This window comes from Heterodontus francisci, chromosome 45 (assembly GCF_036365525.1).
Source record: "Heterodontus francisci isolate sHetFra1 chromosome 45, sHetFra1.hap1, whole genome shotgun sequence".
In the NCBI taxonomy this organism is placed as follows: domain Eukaryota; kingdom Metazoa; phylum Chordata; class Chondrichthyes; order Heterodontiformes; family Heterodontidae; genus Heterodontus; species Heterodontus francisci.
This window is the reverse complement of record NC_090415.1, coordinates 15,239,191-15,257,685: the sequence shown is the minus strand read 5'-3', so window position 1 is coordinate 15,257,685 and position 18,495 is coordinate 15,239,191. Positions and strand designations below refer to the sequence as shown.

Here is an 18,495-nt window from a genome sequence, read left to right as displayed (position 1 = left end):
AGGAGGTTTAGTGGGGATTGAAGTATTTTTTTTTTAACCCAGAGGGTATTTGGAGTCTGGGATTTACTGCCTGAAGGGGTGGTAGAGGCAGGAGCCTTCACAAAATTTAAGACGTATTTAGATGAAAAATTGAAACGCCATAGCCTACAAGGTTACGGTTAAGTGCTGGAAAATGGGATTAGAATGCACAGGTACTTACTGGCCTGCACGGAAATGCTAGGCCGAAGGGCCTGTTTCTGTGCTGTATAACTCTATGACTCTAGGTGAATTGCTGAACCAGATAGGCGTTGCAGACACGACGGGCCGAATGGCCGTATTCTGCACTGTAACAATTCGATGATTCTGTGATTTTGGCATGGTCTTATAATTTCATGGAGTGAAAATCTGATCTGTTCTGTAATGAATACATGCAATGCACCAGAAAATTTTCCTTTCTGTGTTCCTCTTGGGATATGCTAAGATTATCTTTGTCAAAGCAAATGCTACCACGCAATCTCTTGCCATTTAGCTTTTTCTTATTATTATTTTCATTCTTTTCCCTCATATTCTTCTTTTTCTGAACTTGGTGTTTGATGCTTAAACGGAATTTAATGGGCAGTGATTCCTATCTGGACATTTTTCAGAAAGTTTTAATCTCCGACCATGACCATCAGACGTATTGTGAAATACCCTAAATTCTTATTAGTTTCGAGATTCGTCTGCTCCACAAAATACTTTGAAGCATATGATGCTGGATGTTTTGTCATCTCACTGATATCTTGGGTGTATGACATTGGGAAAATTACTTCAATTGTGCTGCTTCCCGTCACTCTCTCTGCAACTGAACAACTCAACACCAACCTTCCGAGGCCATGTGGTTCAAGATGCAGGCAGCTAATTTCTTAACTCATGGAATGAGCGCGATCCTACATTGATCAAGTCAAGGAGTTGCTTTATTTCAATACCAGTACACATGGAAGTGAACACACCATCATGAATTTTGGAATTGTTATAGCGGTTATGTTTTCCATGGTATAATCACGATATTCAGTGAGGTTTTCTATTTTTTTTCTCCTGCAGCTTCAAGCTCTGATCAGCCAACCTACTGTATCGTAGACGGCACGAAGCCCGCCGGAGGTAAGGATTGGTTATCTTCCTTAGTGGTAGGGATTTGTATATCTCATAGCGTTTGACAACTACTGTGAGGGTAGAGATTAATGGGAAACTATGGGTCGCTTTTCAATGTAGCACAAACAGCACAATTCCAATAATCATAATTGACAAAAATAAACTATTGCCACATTTTTGGTGCCATCTTTTGGGCACAGTATCCTTAACTCATGCGTGTAAGCGTACCTGTTCTGGGTTTGGGATTGTTACTGAGTGCATCATTGCAATTGGACTGTCAGTAATGTTACAATACCTTAATACAACAACAACAATAATAAAAAAGTAATGTCGACAAAAGGCATCTAAGAGGCTCCACTCTATCTGAACACAGACAAAGGCAACAAATCATCTCACAACCACCCATGGATCTATTGCATACCATGCGGCTTCACACTCGTCTATATTGGGGTAACAGGTCACAGACACACAACAAACTTAAGGAACACCAAGTCTGCTTCAAAGACAGTGAATGGTACAAATCAGCTATCATGAAGCATGCTTAACCCAACATCGATTGCATCGAATGATCCAATTCCAAACTGATCTCATCCAGCACACACTGACATACTATACACGTGAGGGAGGTCATTGAGATATATCAATACCACACCAGTCCCCAAGACAGCGACCTACTCATCAGTGATATATGGCTACCCCTACTGAAGAATCATAGCACCATCGATTCTGTAGCCAGCATACCGAAGCACAAGCAACGTTGCACAGACAACCCTGCATACATTGAAGATCCACACAGCAGGAAAGTTAGCATACACTGGACTACCACAGGATAGCTTATCCAATCAATCAGGAGCAAGAAAAATAGCATATAATAACCAATTACGGAGAACAAAAACAAAAGAACGTCACAAGAACAATAGCATGGAGCGACCTATCACAGACACACTAAGTCTCACCAATCAGCAGTTTAGATCCCGTCCCCACTTCCATCCTCCACCACTTATAAGCTCACATCTTTCATAAATTCAGTCTTTTCTCCAGAAGACAAATTGCAAAATCAAGTCCTAACAGTTCTTTTAAGCACTCATCTTTCAGGAAAACAACTGCTTTTTTCAGAGCAATTAACATGGTGTAGGCAATAAATCATCTTACTTAACCTTTCCACTCTCGCCATGTAAACCTTCGGACATTGTTTATAAAATATACGTTGATCGATATTGTTAAAGGCAGATCATTTGTAAATTTAGCAAGAATTGACCATTCTTAGACATTGCACGAAAAACTCTGGACATTCCTAAGTTCAGTGTTGACCTCCAGAAAGCTTGTTATGGAAGGATAATGTCGGAGCATGTCTTTACTCAGTTTCACATTTATTGTACATGGTAAAATAACTGCAAACATGTCGATCCTCAGGCAAAACCCTCCACCAGTCTCAGCCTATGTCTGTTTGTAAGTGCTCAAGAAAGACTCCAATTTAGTCAATCCATCTGCATGTAATCAAACAAATGATACACAATTAACAGATTAAATTTCAGGAGGCATACACATGAGATATATAATGCATCAAATGCATTCTTTTCACTGGAAAAAAATACATAATTTAAATAGGTCCAGAACCATATCATTAAGACTGTTATCTTCTTGCGTCTTATAGGAATAGAGTTCATAATTAAAACTGTGACATGGTACGTCAGAAATGTGATTGAAATATTACATCCATGTCCACTTCCCGAATAATTAAAAATAAAAACAGGAAATGCTGGAAATACTCAGCAGGTCTGGCAGCGTCTGTGGAGAGAGAAGCAGAGTTAACGCTTCTGGTCAGTGACCCTTCTTCGGAACTGGCAAATATTAGAAATGTCAAAGGTTATAAGCAAGTAAAGCGGGGGTGGGGCAAGAGATAACAAAGGAGAAGGTGTGGATTGGACAAGGCCACAGAATAGCTGACCAACAAGTCATGGGGCAAAGGCAAACAATATGTTAATGCTGTGTTGAAAGACAAATCATTATTACAGATAGTGTGTTAATGGACTGAAGACAGCAGCAAATAGAAACATGAAAATTGTGGGCAAGTAAACTGAACAAGCTAAGATGAAATGAAATAAACATACAAAAATGTAAAAAATGTAAAAAAGAACAAAAAACAAAAGTGAAATGGGGGCCCGTCATGCTCGGAAATTATTGAACTCAATGTTCAGTTCGGCAGGCTATAGTCTGCCTAATCGGTAAATGAGATGCTGTTCCTGGAGCTTGCGCTGATGCTCACTGGAACACTGCAGCAATCCCAGGACAGAGATGTGAGCATGAGAGCAGGGGGGAGTGTTGAAATGACAAGCAACCGGAAGCTCAGGGTCCTGCTTGCTGACTGAGGGGAGGTGTTCCACAAAGTGGTTACCCAGTCTGCGTTTGGTCTCCCCAATGTAGAGGAGACCACACTGTGAGCAGTGAATACAGTATACTACATTGAAAGAAGTACAAGTAAATCGCTGCTTCTCCTGGAAGGAGTGTTTGGGGCCTGGGATAGTGAGGAGAGAGGAGGTAAATGGGCAGGTATTGTACCGCCTCTGATTACAGGGGAAGGTGCCATGAAAAGGGTACGAGGTGGTGGGGGTAATGGAGGAGTGGACCAGGGTGTCGCGGAGGGAAAGATCCCTTTGGAATGCTAACAGGGGAAGGGAAGGGAAGATGCATTTGGTAGTGGCATCGTGCTGGAGGTGGCGGAAATGGCGGAGGATCATCCTTTGGATATGGAAACTGGTGGGGTGGAAAAGTGAGGACAAGGGGAACACTGTCACGGTTCTGGGAGGGAGGGAAAAGGATGAGGGTAGAGGTGCGGGAAATGTGCCTGGCACGGTTGAGGGCCCTGTCAGAAACAGTGGGGGGGGGGGGGGGCAATCCTCGGTTGAGGAAAATGGAAGACATAGCAGAAGCGCTGTCATGGAAGGTAGCATCATCAGAGCAGATGCGTTGGAGACGGAGAAACTGGGAGAATGGAATGGGGTCCTGACAGGGGGCAGGGTGTGAAGCAGGGCTGCACAGTGGCGCAGTGGTTAGCACCGCAGCCTCACAACTGCAGCGACCCGGGTTCAATTCTGGGTACTGCCTGTGTGGAGTTTTCAAGTTCTCCCTGTGACTGCGTGGATTTTTGCCCAGTGCTCCGGTTTTCTCCCACTGCCAAAGACTTGCAGGTGATAGGTAAATTGGCCATTGTAAATTGTTCTAGATAGGTAGGTGGTAGGGAATATGGGATTACTGCAGGGTTGGTATAAATGGGTCGTTCTTGGTAGGCACAGACTCGGTTGGCCGATGGGCCTCTTTCAGTGCTGTATCTCTAAATAAATAAAATAAAAATAAAAGTATAGTCGAGGTAGCTGTGGGAGTCAGTGGGCTTATAATGGATATTAGCAGACAACCTATCCCCAGAGATGGAAACAGTGAAGTCGAGGAAGGGAAGGGAAGTGTCAGAGATGGATCACGTAAAGGTGACAGAAGGGTGGAAATTGGAAGCAAAGTTGATAAAGATTTCCAGATTGGGGCAGGAGCAGGAAACGACACCGATACAGTCATCAACGTACTGGAAAAAGTGTTGGGGGAATGGGCCTGATTAGGACTAGAACAAGTTTTACTCGACATATCCCACAAAAAGACAGGCATAACTAGGACTCATGTGGATACCCATAGCAAAACCTTTTACTTGAAGGAAGTGTGTGGAGTTGAGGAGAAGTTGTTCAATGTGAGAACAATTTCAGCCAGGAGGATGAGGGTGGTGGTGGATGGGGAGTGATTGGGCCTCTGTTCAAGAATGAAGCAGAGAGCCCTCAAACCGTCCTGGTGGGGGATGGAGGTGTAGAGAGATCTGACGTCCATAGTGAAGAGGAGGCGGTTGGGGCCAGGAAACTGGAAATTGTCAAAATGACGTAGGACGCCAGAAGAGTCAGGGATGAAGGTGGAAAGAGACTGGACTAGCCGAGAAAAGGTAGAGTCAAGGTAGGAAGAAATAAGTTCAGTGGGGCAGGAGCAGGCTGACACAATGGGTCTGCAGGGACAGTCCCGTTTGTGGATTTTGGGAAGGAGGTTGAAGCGTGCTGTCTTGGGTTTCGGGACCATGAGGTTGGAAGCTGTAGAGGAAAGATCTCCAGAGGAGATGAGGTCAGTGACAGTCCTGTGGACAGTAGCTTGATGTTCGGTGGTGGGGTCATGGTCCAGAGAGAGATAGGAAGAAGTGTCTGTGAGTTGACGTTGAGCCTCTGCAAGGTAACGGTCGGTACGCCATACATCACCAGCAGCACCTTTGTCTGCAGGTTTGATGACCATGTCGGTGTTAGACCTGAGAGAACGGAGTGCGTCAAGTTCAGAAGGGGACAGGTTAGAGTGAGTGAGGAGGGCAGACAAATAGAGATGACCAATGTCTCGCCGACAGTTTTCAATGAATAGATCAACAGCGGGTAAGAGGCCAGGGGAGGGGTCCAGGTAGAGGGAGAATGCTGGAGGTGGATGAATGGGTCGGCAGGTCGGGGACTCCTGGTCAAAGAAGTGAGCCTGAAGGCGGAGGCGACGGAAAAAGAGCTCAACGTCGTGCTGAGAGCGAAATTTATTGAGGTGGGTACTTAAGGGGATAAAATTGAGACCTTTGCTGAGTACAGAAGGTTCAGCATCAGAGGGAGGGAGATCAGAGGGTATAGTGAATATACGGCAAGGGGTCGGATCAGAAGGGGTGTGATCAGAAAGAAAGTGAAGGGGATGAAAGATCCAGAGGGGCATTCGTTCCCATCAGCTGCTGGAGCTTGCATTCCTTGACATCTGAGAGGAAGAAAAAAAGTTTTTTGTTAATGCGTCGGATGAGACGAAGGATGAAATGAAACTGTGCAGCAGAACAGCTCTGAGATAAGGTGAGGCGGTGCTGTTGGAGAGAGAGGTTCGGTGTCTGCATGTGGCAGCGCATAGCACTGAGTGTGGATCACAGGACACGGCGAGAATAGCAGTCCGAGGAATGTTGTATTTCTCGGAGATACCTGTAGACCTGGGTGGATTCAAAACATGATGGGTGAAACTGCAGTTGGAATCCACGTGGAATACGTCCGAGCCGGAGACAGTCACATTTCTTTTTACTTTATTTTGTATGTTTATTTCATTTCATCTTAGTGTGTTCCGTTTGCCTACCCGCTTTTTTCATGTTTGTACTTGCTGCTGTTCAATCTCAGTCCGTTAACACCCTATCTGTACTAATGCTTTGTCTTTCAACACGCCATTAACATATTGTTTGTTTTTGCTCCATGACCTGTTGGTCTGCTATTCTGTGGCCTTGTCCAATCCACACCTTCTCCTTTGTTATCTCTTGCCCCACCCCCGCTTTACTTGCTTATAACCTTTGACATTTCCAGTATTTGCCAGTTCCGAAGAAGGGTCACTGACCCGAAACATTAACTATGCTTCTCTCTCCATAGATGCTGCCAGACCTGCTGAGTATTTCCAGCATTTCTTGTTTTTATTTCAGATTTCCAGCATCCGCAGAATTTTGCTTTTATTCCCGAATAATTAAATTCTTTTGAAATTCAATCACTGTTCTCATGACGGCAACAGTAGCCAAAGGGTAATTTTGACTTTGAATGATAGTGTAAATAATCGCTACTGAATAGGGAACACATTATATCCTCTGTTGTACGGGAGGCGCAATATTTGGTTCTGTTGTACTCAAAGAAATTTGTCTCAAGCCGAGAATGACAGACAATCCGATGCCAAACATTGAGTGTAACTGCCAAAAACTCATTTCTTCCCATTCCATATCTGTCGCTTCCAAAGATACATATAGTAAGTCGCGTCTTTTCACTCCTATCGCATTGATGGAAAGTAATTGGCCCTATGTTGTCCAATGCCGTAAAGGTATGTAAATTAATTCTGTTGTCTCAGCTGGCTATCGTTTCTATTCATTGCAATCCATCTATGCTCTTATCAATTTACCTATCTGTCTATTTATATGACTACCATCTGTATATTGTTCCTTTCTTTTAAAAAAAGCTTCCTAATTATTATTACCGTCTCTTTTTTGTTTCTATGTAGAAGACACCAAAACTGTTGCTGATTTAATTTATTCGGTGGTCACGATCAAAAAGTCAAGAGATGCTGGTAAATTATGTAATTTTCTCACAGGTGTTGCTAAGGGAGATATTAACTACAGTCGCAAAAACGTAATGCACCTATTTCTTTTGAAGTGTTTTTGCTTCTGAACAGGATAAGCACTTCAGAATACGTGGTTAATATAGTTTGACTAAAATAATGCAGCGTTTCCAGTAATAGCAGTGCGAGGTTATAGATGCTGACCAGAAGAGCTCTCAGCAATTTAGGTACCAATACAAAAGACATCAGACAGATTAACTCGAATAGTCAAACAACATCCTGCGTTTATATAGCTCCATGAATATATAATACATGATCCAAGGCGGAACACAGAGATATATTTTCTTTTGAGGGGGGTGGGGGGGTGTGGGAGGGGGCGGTGGAGTGCTGTTATGGAAGCATCTTTTCATGTTTATGAATAAACAGTTATCTATGTGGAAGAGGCAATGAGACATTGCATTTAAGACCAATTGTTGCAAAAATTGAGACTTTACACCACAGTAATCGCTAATGGATCTAACACAGATTTGCCAAATCATGTAACGTGGCGAGCTAACAGATGCAAAAGTGTAAGGATATTTCCCTGCTCCATGGCAAATTGGGAATGAGGCAAGTTGACTTCTAATTATCACAGAAAATGTTTATTACCAAACGAAGGGGCAATTTTAACCTACTCACCCTGGTCGAAACATCGATTGAAAGTAAAGAACACAGTAATTAAAAGCAGAATTTGACCGAGACTGTCAATTTTCCACTAGGTTGCACTTGATTGAAATTGCCTTTGCTTCATCCATTTCTCTCAGTCAACATGCCCATTACATCATTTTTTAATAAATCTTTCTGCTTGTTTCTTTATTTTTGTGTTTACAGGTAACAGTAATGGCATCTCAGGAAAGAAAACAGTAAGTTATCTTTAGAATAGCACTATTCTACTGATGATAGTACAATCGATGGTGGTAGATTTTAAACTTGTTGTGGCAAAGTAAAATGTTGGCACTCGGTTATAGGAAGCGCCCAGTCGGAAGATGTCCCCTTATTGAAAAAGAATCTAGTGGTTTATAAAACAAGCAGAACTTTCACTGCCTCCCTTTATGCTCCTACTACCCAAGAACGATTTAATTCATTCTCTATCATTGAAATGGATATTCAGTCTGCTTCGTGGGTGTAAAATGTGGACTGAAGATCTCCCACGCATAGTAGAAATCACCTAAGTTTCATTTGCTTTGATTTGAATTAACATTAATATCCGACCGTTCTGACCCACACCTGTTCTGATATCGAGCAGCAAACTGAAAAACAAAATGCATTATTCTGTTTCAAAGGTCGTCTCTAAAGTGCAAATATTGGTTACATACCATAAAGTAGCAATTGCATAGTAATTTCAGTATTTCGATTATTGTAAAGTTTCTGTTGCCATTTGTTTATAATGTAATAATGACCATTGCAGCTTCGTTCTTCTTTGAGATTGTTCAACAATCCCTTGTTGAATTTTCCTCGTGCTTTTGTTGTTTCGTTCATGAGTTGTTCCATCTTCAGGGAAGGCTTGCAAGTATTCCCAATTTCTGATTGCCATTGGGAATTTGGTGAGCTGCCTTCTTTCCAGCCATATGGTGTAGGTACACCCGCAGTGCGGTTAGGTGACGAGCTCCATGTATGGAACTGCGATATGTTTCCAAGTTACGATGGTATGTGAGTTGGAGAAAACATGGATGGTGTTCCCTGCAGCAGTTGTCTTTGCCCTTCTATGTTGTAGAAGTCGTGACTTTAGCAGGTGTTGCTGAAAGAAGGATTGGTTCTTTGCTGCACATCATCTTGTAGATCAGTGGTTCTCAAGCATTGTTTTGGTTCAAGGGCCCCTTTGAAAATCAAATACTAATCACGGATCCTCCCATAAAATATAAAGCTTTATAATACTCATAATAGTAATTTGCTGTGTGGAATACGTGTTTTAATAATGCTTCTCAGAAAACAGTTAATTACTTAAAGTAGCAATGTGAAGGCTAATTTCGCTGATGTGGAAACTAAAGATAAAGGATAAGCCTGACTCCACTAACATTCCGCTGCATGCCAAGTGAATTGTTTTAAATGTCATCCACACAAAAACAGTTAACAGATCACATCCACTAACAACATTGCCGGAATAAATATTAGCATACATTAAGATGCTTAACAGGCTCAAAGCAGGGCATTGTACTGTTACAGAGTACTCGATTGAACATTACATTCTTAGAAATATTTTACAGATCTGGGCAAACCCAGCCCATTTCTCCGTGTTATTTAATTATTCAATAAATGTACATTACTGAAACTTGATGGAAATTGTAAGAAAGTAAAACATACCCATAATTTCCAGGATTACAGGAATCACACCAACAAATATGTAAACAGAACATGCTAGAAATATGGAGCAGGCCAGGCAGCATTATTATGGCACTTGCTTACTGCTGTGTCCAAAATGAATGCACGCATGCCCCACCTCCCCACCAAGTTGAAAGTAAATGTGCGACTCACAACTGAAAGCCATATTCAACCAAGGCGCCCATTTACTGGAGTTTAGGGGTTAGCTGATCGAGCGTAGCTAACACTACTTACCATTATGTATTAGTGGAAAAAGGGACATGTGTCGAAGCTTTTCAGTTTGCTCTTCTCAGGCCAGATACAAGAATATGGAAAAGGTATTGTTGTTTGACAACTCGACTCTGATTTGTTGATGCATTGCCATGGATAATGCTCCAGGCAACTATTGTCCTCTACCCCTTTGTTTAATTCAAAAAAGGTGTAACACCTTTTCCATATAAAAGGACAGCGCCCTTCGTATGAATATATGTAGCTTCCGGCAAGCATATGTGAGCCACATTGCGAGCCCAACTGATGTCTTAAATTGGTTAGTCGCGTAATTCTTAGCACACTCGGGATTTTTCTCTAAGTGCTGCCCAATCGCGGAATCACATCTAACCTTAGACATTGTTTTTGAAGTTTTACCATTCCGTGCTGATTGACCACAGTCAGTACTCTCTCTATTGAAACAGTCAAAGAGATATGCTATTTGATACGATCCGCCACTTGTTTCCTCTTGCATTATAAATTGTTGCTTCCTTTGAAATTTGGCATTCGAGTGGCTGTCCTGATAAGTGCAAGGAAGAAAGCTTCAACAGCGTATCTCTTTCTTCAGCAATCCACAAGTTGTGTTCTGCCACAACTACCAAGCGACTAATTACTATTAATTTATACAAAGAGAGTGGCATGTCGTTATTCCTATATTTTCCCTCATTGTGTTTATCAATCTCAATCTATCAATCATTGGAGAGATTATTCCACAGACCAGATAGAATGTCTCCTGACCCTATAAGTCAACCGCACCCATCTGGAGGACCACTGTTGTAGATGCTATATATTGCAGCAATGGTGTGAGATCTTCCTTCCAAGTTTATTTTTAGTAATACACGAGGTGCATCATAAGTGGAGTGTTTTAGCTCAAAGAGTTAATTGTAGCTAATCTCACCACAGTACAAATAGGGAAATATTAGGAACATAGGAAGATAGGAACATAAGAGCTGGAGTAGGCCGTTCAGCCCGTCGAGATTGGTCCGCTATTCAATTACATCATGGCTGATCATCTACATCAACGCCACTTTCTTGCCCTGTCCCCATATCCCTTGATGTCATTAGTATCCATTAGCATTGAATCACCCGCCCGTTATACACCTGTCCTTTCATTTGATACAGCAATTGACTAGCCTTCGTCAGTTCCCTGCCTCTGCCCAAGGCCAATTTCATCCACATATTCTTTAATTCCAGGAAAACAAAAATGGTGCAAGCGACTATTGCGTCACATACGCCACACTTAATCACGCCAAGGCTGCAGCTAGCTTGGAAAGAGATCAAACGGAGGAAGGGGACAGTTGTCATGCAAACATATATGAAAACCTTCCACAGAAGTAAGACCGAATCAGAAGAAAAAAAATGTATTATTTCAGCTATTGACTAATTGAGTTAGAGTCTGTTTATAAAAGACACAGAGTTCAAAAATGGAACCAGTTTCTTATTCAGAAGCTGGCTGAATATTTCTCACCCAAATACTTCTCTGTTGTGTAATTTATTTCAGTGCTGTGTTTGCTGATCTCCGCTTTGGACGTGGGAGAGCACTGGTTTTCTGATTTTAACTTGACTGCTTTAATTCAGCTTCTGATTAGTTAAGGCCTCGATAATTTCACGTAAGAGTCAATTGGATGAAAATACACAGGATCCATTTTTTAGGAAAATCCGAACCAAATAATTCTCCGCTGGACTCGTTCATTCAGTGTCTGGATGCCTGAACTTCCCACATGGAAGTCAAATAACTCGGATTTGCTGATTGTGACCACAATTGCGAGGCTCATCAACAGCATTGATATTATGAGATTTCTTATCTGTAGTATCCCGTCCGTCGACTGTCATACTAAATGCATTCAGATTGACAGCGCCAGGTCGAACCATCAGCTGAGGAAGGGGATGTTCTGATTGATTGGCGACACGAATCTTCGTACGGATAGCAGTGCGATGTAAATGAAGGATTAATTCTTCGAATGGCTATACATGAATAAGTGGAATTGTTGTTGGTGAACAGACTGGGATAAGGGGAAGATTCAATGGTTGAAAGGGTGAAGAGGCGCAGAGGTTTGCAATAATTCAATGTGTGTGATATTATGACCAAAGGCGTCACATGTGCGACAACTGGTTCCTAAACTGCCATGTGCCATACGTCAATTGTCTCAATTAAAGTGATGGGAAATGAGTCTTCTACATCTGATGCTGAAGTAGATGGTAATGCCACCACAATTAGTCTGGGCACAGCAACTGACTTACAGAAAATCTACAGCGATAAGAAGTAATTTGCTGATAATTTGCGTCCAAACACAATTTCAGATGGATGGCATCTGAACTGCAGGGAGCGCTATTAACTTCTGCAGAGAATTTTGCGGGATCCTATTTAATAACTGCTCACAGACTAGTGTAGTGTTACCGATTCTCAGCATTTTAACTCTCCTAAAGACTGCAGCAGGTAGTGTTGGTTCATGACAAATGACATTTTTGTGGTTTTTGTGATTTTTATTAGGAGATCATTTTGTGAATTAATGAGAAATTTAGAGATGGAAAGATGGGAGGAGGCTCGAGTGGGGCATAAACGCTGGAATGGACTAGACGAGCCGAATGTGTTGCTTCTGTGCCATGTATCCCAAGGAATCCTATGTATGTAATGTCATCTGGAACTAATAATTCTCTGAAAGTCAAGTATGCAGATTGGGTCAATTATACTATCCTTTGCTGTTTAAACGGGACATAGCGTCAAGAGCAAAGTTACATTGTTTTTTTAATAGGCAGTAAAGAGATGAAATTCTTATGGAGAATAAGGAAACTGGGTTAGCATTGGCATCATTACCATTGAGAGTGTCGCTCGTAAACTCAGGCTCCAGGCTTAATAGAGGAAGGGAAGTTTTGATGTCCATCCAGTTTGTTCTGGAATGTGACTTGTCACAATTAAAGAGCTAGTAAAATGAATGACTTGTACGCAGAATGGGAATGAACGTTATTATAACTTGCAAAGATTGGGCCACAGGCCATCTAATTTTATAACTAGAAAGAATAAGATTGAAGCTGCATTGACAGCGGGAACTAATAGCGATAGCAACAAGGGTACTATACTACAAGTTTACTCAAACATAGAAGGGCAATCAGTGCGTGCACAAGGATTAGGCGGGCCTGTCGGAAGATTACCAGGGAGGCTGCTAGTCCCTGCTTAAGATAGATACGCTAACATTGGTATGACCACAATTACAGTGCCACAATGATCATTGATACGCTAGGACAAACCCCATAATAATTCTAACATTAACAAAAAAAAGGAGTAGCCAAAAAATCTTCAGAAAATAAGTCTATACTTAGATACTTAGAAGTGGTTGCCAGTGATTACCGATTGACACTGGTTTCAGAGCAGATTTGAAAGTAACAACAATGGAACGGAAACATTGCCCATAATGCAGAAACTATATAATGATTAATTTCAAAAGTCGGATAAAATGAGTACAACTGACGATCAAATCGATTGATTCCATCTTCGTATTATTTATTGAGAGCAGACGGGTACAACGGATCCCCAAGATAAGAGAATCGCTCACTGTTTATAACAACGCATCTTTGGTCTGTACTTTCCAACATTTCTTGTAAACAAACTTTCAGGAAGAAATTGCAACAGTGGCTATTTTTGGATGTGGAACCAGGCTATTGCTGACAGACAGGGCAGTCGTTATGCTGCCTTACATGAAGACAGTTTGGGTAGCACAGCGATCAATACCACATTTGACATTCTGCCCAGACAGCCTCCACTGGGGGTGAGGGGAGGCGGGGGGGGCGGGGTGGGGGGGGGTAGGGAGGAGATAACGGGCTGAATGCAGTCCTTAATGCAAATGCAAAATACGGCCGATGAAGGAAATTTGAGTAAAGACCGAAAATGCTGGCAATACTCACAAAATCTGGTAGCATCTGTGGAGCGAGAAACAGAGTTAATGGTTCAGGGCGATGAACTTTCATCACAGCTGCGTCTGCCTGGCCGCTTGAGTATTTCCAGCATTGTTCTTTATGAATGGAGGCATTATTTTATTCGAAGGCAATGTGGGTAATCGATTTCCAGGTTGAGAGCATCAAGTGTTCTAAAACTCAAACAGTGAGTTGGAGGGATGCAGTATGACAATGACAGTGTCTGCATTATTGAATAAGTAATGGAAATCAAAACTAGTAGTGTGCATACATTGAGGTGGAGTGGAAAACCGCTGCGTTACAAGTACTACCACTGGTTAACCATTGGTCATTTCCATGCCATACTGCTCAGGTGCATAGCTTCTGTTCAGAACGAAAAAATAGTGGTTTTATTGGTGAGTAATAACATTCTTATATCCGGTAAAGTGGTAAAATTGGAAATCCAGATGTTGGAGAAAGCCTATTTGTGTGATTGCAATCAGCGAGTCTCATTGGTGGTGACTGCCAGTATGGGGTGGCAAGAGGGACTGCAATGAACCAATGTTTTCGTTCTCATCTTCATTTTGACACTGTCATTAAGATTTCTATCAACTGATAGTAAGCTTCTGTCCAAAAATGATTATGTTGTATTGCGAAGTCAACAATTAAATTTATGTTATATTCTTGCTGTAACCTGTTTCGATCAACAGCTTGGAGTAGTGCAAAGTGCTACGATTACTTAATTGTTCTGTTTAACGATCAAAATAGGAAAGTTTGCGATGTTATTAAAATAACTGATGTTTGGTGTTGATGTTTCTGTTGTGTTTCGGACCAAACTGAATCATTTAAATCATAGAAATATAGAAAATAGGAGCAGGAGTAGGCAATTCGGCCCTTTGGGCCTGCTCCCCGATTAATAAAAGATCATGGCTGATCGTCTAATACAGTACCCTGATCCCGCTTTTTCCCCATAATCCCTTGATTCCTTTGGTAATAAGAAATATATCTATCTCCTTCTTGAATGGTCTCCAGTGCCTTCTGCAGTAGACAATTTCACAGGTTCATCACTCTCATGATGGAGAGAAGAAATTTCTCCCCATCTCAGTTATAAATGGCGTAGCCCGTATCCTGAGACTGTGACCCGTGGTTCTGGCCTCCCTGCATCTAGCCTGTCAAATTTCGTTAGACTTTTATAGGTTTATATGAGAGCCCCTCTCATTCCTCTAAACTCTAGTAAATATAGTCCTAGTCAACCTAATCTTTCCTCACACGTCAATTCTGCCATCCCAGAAATCAGCCGAGTAAATATTCTTTGCACTCCCTCCATGGCAAGAACATGCTTCCTCACATACGGAGACCAAAACTGCACACAATACTCCAAATGTAACAAGGCCCTGCATGACTGCAGTAAGATATCGTTGTTCCTGTACTCAAATCCTCTGCAATGAATGCCAATATACCATTCGTCTTCCTAACTGTTTGCTGCATCTGAATGCTTCGTTTTAGCGACTGGTGTACAAGGTCCCCCAGGTCTAGTTGTACCTCCGCCTTTCCCAATTTATAACCGTTCAGATAATAATCTGCCTTTCTGTTTTTACAACCAAAGTGGATAACCTGGCATTTATCTACGTTATACTGCATTTGCCAAGCGTTTTGCCACTCACCCAACTTGCCCAAATCAACTTTGGAGCCTCTTTGCATCCTCCTCAAAGCTCACATTCCCTCCTCCCCCGTCCCCGCCCCCCCTGTAAATTTGTTAATCATGATTTCCCTTTCGTAAACCCATGCTGACTTTGTCCAATCCTGTGTATGCTTTTCATGTGTTCTGCTTTAACTATCTTTATAATAGACTCCAGCATTTTCCCTGCTACTGATGTAAGGCTAACTGGTCTGTAATTCACTGTTTTTTTTTCTCTCTCCTTTTTTTAAAAATAGTGGAGTTACAGTTGCCAGCCTACAATCTGTGGGAACTGCTCCAGATTCTATATAATTTTGGAAGATGACCACCAATGCACACGCTATTTCCAGGGCCACTTCCTTTAGTACTCTAGGATGTAGATTATCAGGTCCTGGGAATTGTCAGCCTTTAACCCAATTAATGTCCCTCACACTATTTGTTTACTCATACAGATTTGCTTCAGCACCTCCCTCTCATTAGTCCCTAACATTTATGGGAGGTTATTTGTGTCCTCCTTAATGAAGACAGAACCAAATTATGTCTTCAATTTTTCTGCCATTTCTTTTTCCCCCATTATAATTTCCCCCGTTTCTGACTGTAAGGGACCTACATTTGTCTTCACTAATCCTTTTCTCTTCACATATTTATGGAAGCTTTTACAGAGTGTTTTTATCTCCCCCGCAAGTTTACTTTCATACTCTAATTCGCCCCACTTAATCAATTTCTTTGCCCTCCTTTTCTGAATTGTAAACTACTCCCAATCCTCAGACATGCTGCTTTGTCTGGCAATTTTATATGCTTCCTCTTTGGATCTAATACTATCGCTAATTTATTTTGTAAGCCACGGTTGAACCAAGTTTCCAGTTTTATTTTTGCACCAGACAGGAATGAATAATTGTCGTCATTCATGCATACCATCTTTAAATATTATCAATTGCCTATCCACCGTCAACCCATTTAGTAATGTTCCCCCAATCTACCATAGCCAACTGGCGCCTCATACTTTCGTAATTTCGTTTATTTAGATTCAGGACCCTAGTTTAGGATTCAACGGCTTCACTCTGCATATGAATGAAGAATTCGATCATGTCATGGTCGCTCCTCCCCAAGGAATCCCACACCTTGTTCATTTCTCATTGAACAATACCCAGTCTAGGATAACCTGTTCTCTAGCTGGTTCCTTAACATTATGATCTAAAATCCCGTAACGTACACACTCCAGGAAATCCTCCTCCATTGCTAATTTGGTTTGACCAATCTATATGTAGATTAAAGTAACGCATGTTTATAGTTCTACCATAATACACGCGTCTTTAATTTCCTGTTTAATGCCATCCCTTACATTTCCACTACGGTTTGGGGGCATGTAGACAGTCCCCACCAACGTTTTATGCCCCTTAGTCTTTCTTAGCTCCACCCATACAAATTCCACACCATGATTATATGAACAACATCCTTCCTCGCTACTGCGCTGATTTCCTCATTTACTAAGAATGCTACCCCACCTTCTTTCCCTTTTTGCCTGTCTTTCCTAAATATTGCATACCCCTGAATGTTCAGGTCCCATTCTTGGACCCATCCCTGTAGCCATGTCTTTGTAATCACAACTATATCATAACCGTTTATATCTACTTGTGATGTTAATTCATCTACCTTATTGTAAATGTTCCATGCATTAAGACACAATGCCTTTAGACTTGCCTTTTTAACATCATTAGTCACCTTAGCTTTATTTTTCACTATGGCCCCATTCTCTCCCTTGTTTTCTGCGCCTTCCACTTTTGCTACTTACCTTTCTGTCTTTCATGTATTTCCCTGTTTCCCTCACCGCTGTCTCCCTGCTCAGATTACCATTCCCCTGCCAATCTTGTTTAAACGCTCCCCGACAGCACTCGCAATTCCCCCTCCCCCTCTCCCTCTCGAGGAAATTGGTCCCTGTCCTGCCATATGCAAACCTTCCAGCTTGTACTGGGAACAACCTTCCCCAGAATCAATCTCAATATTCCAGGAATCTGAATCCCTCCCCCTACACCATTTCTGAAGGCCCATATTCAGCTGATATATCCTGATATTTCTGCTCTCGCTAGCACATAGTATTGGTAATAATCCTGAGATGGTTCTACTTTTTTTTAACTTATGTCCTCACTCCCTATATTCAGCTTGTCGGACCTCATCCTTAATTTTTTTGGATGTGTCGTTGGTAGAGATATGTACCAGAACAACTGGCTGCTCGCCTTCCCCCCTCAGAATGCCCTACAGCCACTCAGAGACATCCTTGACTCTAGCACGAGGGAGGCCTCATACCATCCTGGAGTCTCTTTTGCGGCCACAGAAACGCCTCTCACTTCCCCGTACGATTGATTCCTCTATCACTATAGCCCTACAACTCTTCTTCATCTCCACCTGTGCCACGCATGGTGCCATGAACGTTCCTCTTGCTGATTTTTCCTGAGCCATCTCCCCCAAACAATATCCAAAGTGGCATTTCTGTTAGAGAGGGAGTGGCCACAAGGGACTCCTGCATTGCCTGCCTTCCTGTACTCCGCCTGGTGGTCACCTATTCCCTTTCTCCCTTTGCAGCCTTTGCGTGTGGTGTGACCACCTCCTTAAACGTACTATCAACGATGATCACGGCATCACGGATGATTCACAGTGAATACACTCACAGCTCCACAATTCCGGTAGTCAGTAGCTGCTGATGGATACACTGCCTGCCCACATAGCGCAGGAGGAGCATATCATGGCTGTGAGCTCTCCTGTCATGACCTACCTTTAGATTACTCAGTTACTCCCTTTTTTTAACAACATACTAATTACGCTAGGAACCATGTTCTACTCCAGCACTGCCCACTACAATCTAAAGTCTTTGACTTTACTTTTGAAGCTATTGCTAAATCCTATGAAAAAATCAATACAGTTCAATAGTTAAAATAAAACTTACTCAGAAAAAAACTACTCACTTTTTACTTATTTTTAAGCTATTTACACACGCACCCTGACACTGATGTACTAACTCAGCTATTTAGAGTTAATCTCGAACAGCAGTTACTCACCATCCAATCACATTGCAGCCTTCCTGTGCCGTCACTGCTCACTTTGTTTCC

The 18,495-nt window shown here is 42.0% G+C and overlaps 1 protein-coding gene across 3 annotated transcripts in view; it reads left to right on the top strand.

Moving 5' to 3' along the window:
- LOC137356221 (Fc receptor-like protein 2) overlaps positions 1-14,520 on the top strand; it is a 51,047-nt gene extending 36,527 nt beyond the window's left edge. For 2 of the 3 annotated variants that reach the window (XM_068022081.1, XM_068022082.1), the window contains 5 exons: positions 1,060-1,116; positions 7,165-7,230; positions 8,092-8,123; positions 11,020-11,159; positions 12,317-14,520. In XM_068022081.1, coding sequence (XP_067878182.1) covers positions 1,060-1,116; positions 7,165-7,230; positions 8,092-8,123; positions 11,020-11,159; positions 12,317-12,458 — 437 coding nt within the window. In that variant the 3' untranslated portion in view covers positions 12,459-14,520. The remainder of the gene's footprint in view (positions 1-1,059; positions 1,117-7,164; positions 7,231-8,091; positions 8,124-11,019; positions 11,160-12,316) is intronic. The other variant, XM_068022083.1, reaches the window with a different exon arrangement.
- Positions 14,521-18,495: the final 3,975 nt, after the last annotated feature.